The sequence below is a fragment of the Typopeltis vanoorti genome, chromosome 4 (assembly GCF_054136105.1).
Source record: "Typopeltis vanoorti isolate ZY-2024b chromosome 4, IOZ_Tvanoo_1.0, whole genome shotgun sequence".
In the NCBI taxonomy this organism is placed as follows: domain Eukaryota; kingdom Metazoa; phylum Arthropoda; class Arachnida; order Uropygi; family Thelyphonidae; genus Typopeltis; species Typopeltis vanoorti.
In genome coordinates, this window is record NC_143552.1 from 125,478,021 (window position 1) to 125,482,842 (window position 4,822).

General features: G+C 39.7%; 1 protein-coding gene across 1 annotated transcript; it reads left to right on the forward strand.

Annotated features, from left to right (window-relative positions):
• Positions 1-511: 511 nt before the first annotated feature.
• LOC150107658 (histone-lysine N-methyltransferase MECOM-like) lies at positions 512-4,555 on the forward strand. Its single transcript, XM_090391598.1, has 2 exons — positions 512-531; positions 2,185-4,555. Exons 1-2 carry the CDS (start codon positions 512-514, stop codon positions 4,553-4,555), a joined length of 2,391 nt encoding a protein of 796 aa, XP_090247724.1.
• The last annotated feature ends 267 nt before the right edge of the window (positions 4,556-4,822 follow it).

Genomic DNA, 4,822 nt, shown 5'->3' on the forward strand with positions numbered 1-4,822 from the left:
GCTTTCTATGTGCTTGATTTGGATGATGATTTATGTGAGGCTGTTATAGTGCTTTAACTCCATACTTAAATACCATTATTTATCTCATGAACAAAAACTTGCTAATGTAGTGCAATTACGCCCTGATTGTCATATTTGCATATGAAAAATTGGAACAGTTCCAAACTTGGAATACTTAATCGTGATTATTAGTTGGGTCCTGCCCGAAACAATATGAAATACTCGTGTCTTGGGCATTAATTAGACTCGATCAGCTGACAGATATAGATATGAGTAGGGCGAGGTCCTTGGCTGGAGTTCCAACTTGGATAGCACCTGATTTAGCGCAGATTATTCCCACGGATCGCTAAAAGGAAAATAGAAATATAAAAGACATTTATATAAAACATAAATATTTAAAAACATTACGTTATCTTTTGCTATTTTTTAAATTTATTTTGAAATAAACTTGATACACCTATACATGTTTTAAATATAAAATATATAAATTCAGTCCATTACTTCTTCCGGTATGTATGTCCTTGGTCAGAAGTAAATAATACGGTCTTAATGATTAATCCAACCCCTTTAATAAAGAACAAAAGGAACGTATTTGAATAATTAAAGACTACTTTATATTACAATATTTTCAGACTGCAGTCCAAGTCGTTTTCAATTGGCAATTTTTGAGAATTCGATTTTTTCCTCAGGCAAATAGGAAGGTTAAGTTGGTGATTTCTGTATATGACGAAACAATGGACCTTGAAGATCTGTTTATTTGTTGGAACAGCACGCGACATGAAATAACAATTCAAATATACAAGTATCATTTCAAATATTATACGAACCTGTTTATTTTTTTTAAGTAGTGTAACAAATGATCCCGTGCGAGAAACTAATCCAGTCGATGTAGTCTCTCTCTCTTAAATTTGGCATCTGTAATTTAATAATACCGATTTGATATCCCGCATTACGACGCCTTTACGACAGTCCGCTCATACGACCTCTTCAATTATGACCAATGTTTACTTATACGACGATGTATTCACTCATACGACAGTTTTATCGACATGACGTTGCCGTGAATCAAGGCTAAATTTACTGTAAGAACAGTAGTTACAAACGAAGATAAAGTTCTTAGTGAAAAGTGATACGTTGGGTTAATACTCGAGTTATTCGTAAACGCGACAACCTTATTGCCGAAATGGAAAAACTTTTAATGGTGTAGATTGATGACCAAACTGGTTTGATGTATTAAAAACGTTATTAAGTCATTACAGGCAACTTTAAGTGAAAAAAAAAAGGCAGTGATTCGTATACGACAGTGGTCTGGGAAATAATATGTGTCCGGAGTATGCCTGTAATTGTGATTATTTTTTCAGAAAGAAAAAAAAAAACTCTTTATTCAAAAAATCATTAAAAGTAAAAAATATACATTTTTTTTTTTCATTTCTGATTTTTTTTTTTTTTTTCTGAGATGAAGGTAATTGAAATATTACCTTCATTTCCGCTATCTTTCGCAGATCCCTGGGTTGGAAAACGTGTGGTAGCAACGATCGCTTCTTTATCCACATAACTTCCGTTTTATTTATTTTTGTTTATTAACTCAACAGTTAGATCTTCACAGGTGTCTTCCAAAAAGCTGTAGCGTACCTGAGAGAACCAAAAAGTAAAGAATCCTCTGCCCTGTGTACAGATGTATGATTTTGCAAAATTCATCTCTTTGGAGGATTGAGATTTCTTTACTGTAGAGAAATGATGGAGGGGAAGATGACGATATTAATTACTTCTTTCAGACCCTGTGACTCTTTACTCTATCACTGCCATCGTTTCCTTTATACACCCACGTGTCTGGCACCATCCAACCAGACTAGTTTCCATATTTAGCTTTCTGTGATATCCATACAAAACGAAGATTTGTTTCAAGATATATATTATTGCTGTTAATTTCGGAACAATAATTATAAATCCTTAGTCATTTATCTTGTAGAAGCTTCAGAGATAACCTTGGTGTCAGTGGAATTTTTTTATTAATATTAACATAATGCAAAATGCCACAAAACAAAGAGTGACGAAGTCAGAAAGAGATAGAACTTGTGTCTTTCGATTCAATTTTATAATAAAAAATAAGATTTGAATACTTAATATTGTTTTCGAATATTTTTTTATAAGCGATATCTTGTTTTTTTTTTTTTCTTTATGTAGCTTTAAAGATCATGTCCTGAGAAGTGGCTCTTACTGCCAAGACCAAGGTGAAGAACGGGAATACAAGTGCGATCGCTGTCCCAAAGTATTCAACTGGAGAAGTAACCTAAACCGTCACCAGGTGGCTCACACCGACTGTCGAAGATACGTTTGCGAAAACTGCAAGAAAACCTTCACCGATCCGAGTAACCTTCAACGTCATGTTCGCTCTCAACACATCGGTGCCAGATCCCACGCGTGTCCTGAATGTGGAAAGACTTTTGCGACCTCTAGCGGCTTAAAACAGCATACTCATATTCACAGCAGCGTGAAACCCTTCCGATGCGAAGTGTGTTGCAAAGCTTATACTCAGTTTTCTAACTTGTGTCGTCACAAGCGCATGCACGCCACCTGTCGGATGCAGATCAAATGCAACCAGTGCAAGCAACTTTTTTCTACTGTTACGTCACTTGCTAAACACAGGAAATACTGTGACAGTAAGGCTATAGATCCTACAGCTGACGTAAATTTCCGACAGAGACATTTTAATAAATCTTTTGTTGCAGACTCCCAAGAAGCAAATTTGTCACTTGCCTCTTCTTCTCTGGTATACCACTCACTTTATTCATCTCCTATCGTTCCCTATCCCGTTCTTCCAGGAGTCCAACTATCACAGGGATTCCTCAATCCACTCCCTCCCCTACTAATTCCAGAGGGCGCTCCAGAGACGAAGCAGGAAACCCAGACTGTCCAGAACTATGGATCCTTTAACGGGGAAAAGCTGAACCTGGTCAAATCCAACTCGGAAGGCACAGATTCTGATGTTTCAGAAGAAACCACTTCTTACCAGGGTAGCGAGGAAACGACGTCTCTCTCCGATATAGAATACGAGAAACAACTCTCGAACACAGGGTCATCTCCAAGCGCTTGCAACTCTCCAGACATGTTCGCAGCTCAGAGACAAAGTTCCCCTAAGTTAGCAGCCGTCTGTCCAGAGCCGGAAACCATGGGGCCAGCGTATCCATCGAACGGTTTGATCAGGTCTTTGCGTTTCGAGTGTTCGAACGGCAATAGTGACACCGATATGCCCTATGACCTGTCGCAGAACAAGAATCGTCAACCAGCTCGTGACTCAACCGAATTCCAGTCAAAGATTTCTGAATCGGAAGAAACATGTAACGAAGAACCTCTGGACCTAAGGGTTATACCAAAGAAGGTTCCATCCCCTATTAAGGACATGCATCACAATCTTCGTATCTGCCTCGACTCGAAGTCAGCAGACCAAAAAGATAACGATTACCAGGAGAGTCCAACTCCATCGTGTCCTTCCCCGGTCCAACTTGCTTACCCGCGTCCATTACATCCAATGCTTCTCGAGTCCATGTATCGGATGGAACAAGAAAAGATCGCGCTCACTCTCTTCAGCAACCCGGAGAGGATGATTCCAGCATTTCCGTCCAATTATCCCTTTTTGGGGCCCTTGCTGAACAACGCCCCCTCGTTGGATTTCATGAAAGCACAGATGGGCAAGTTAGGAAAGCCGGTCCACGACATTCTGTCTTCGCACTTAACGAAAACCAAAGAGCGATACTCGTGCAAGTTCTGCGGTAAAGTGTTCCCTCGATCGGCCAATCTCACGCGCCATTTGCGCACCCATACGGGAGAGCAGCCGTACAAATGTAAGTACTGTGAGCGTTCGTTCAGCATTTCGTCCAACCTGCAGCGACACGTCAGGAACATCCACAACAAAGAGAAACCGTTCAAATGTCCGCTGTGCGATCGTTGTTTTGGTCAGCAGACCAACCTCGACCGCCATCTGAAAAAGCACGAGTCCGACGGACCGACCATTCTCGACGATTCCCCGAAACGCGCCGTCGAAGACGGCGACAAAGACGAAAGGTACTTCGACGAAATTCGCAGTTTCATCGGTAAGGTCACTCAACACGGTCAGGTCAGCGCACCGAACCTGTCGGAATCCGGACGGCCCGAATATCCATTCTCCAAACGACCCTTCTCCGAAATGGAAGGAACCACGTCTCCTAAATCCTTAAGCGAGACCTCAGGAAACGTCGAGAACACGCCACCTAGCGGCGAAGTGAGTGTGAAAAGGCAAAAATCGGAAACGAGCGCTTCTCCTCCCGTTCATTCCGATAACGTTAATTCGACTTCATTCCATTACAATGGCGAAAATGGCTATCAACGAACAGGAAGTGACGCAGAACTCTCGGTGCACAGCCAGAAAGACTTGTCTAGTGATGAAGAAAACACATCTAATCAGCTGCGTACTGTGTACATCTCTAGAGATTTGGAAGAACCGACAACTGAGGAGGAAGAGGAAGAAGAAATTAATTCTCAAAGTAGCAATGAAAAAGTATCTCTAAATGGTGAATGAAAAAAAAAATTCTCTTTTCTGATTTAAATAAAAAGAAGAAGAAACTAGTCAAAATATATTTGAAATTCTTAAAGATTTATTATTCTGTGTTTTGTGTATTTAATTATTCTAAATAGAATATATTTGTTCAAAAAAAAGAGGTGCTAAGAGTTTAAAATTTTTTGTAGGTGGAGTAATAGTTTTTAATTATGACGTAAAAAAGTTTTTTTTTCTGAGCATGCGCATAATAACGTTCTTTAAATTGAATGATTCCGAATTCATGGTTTA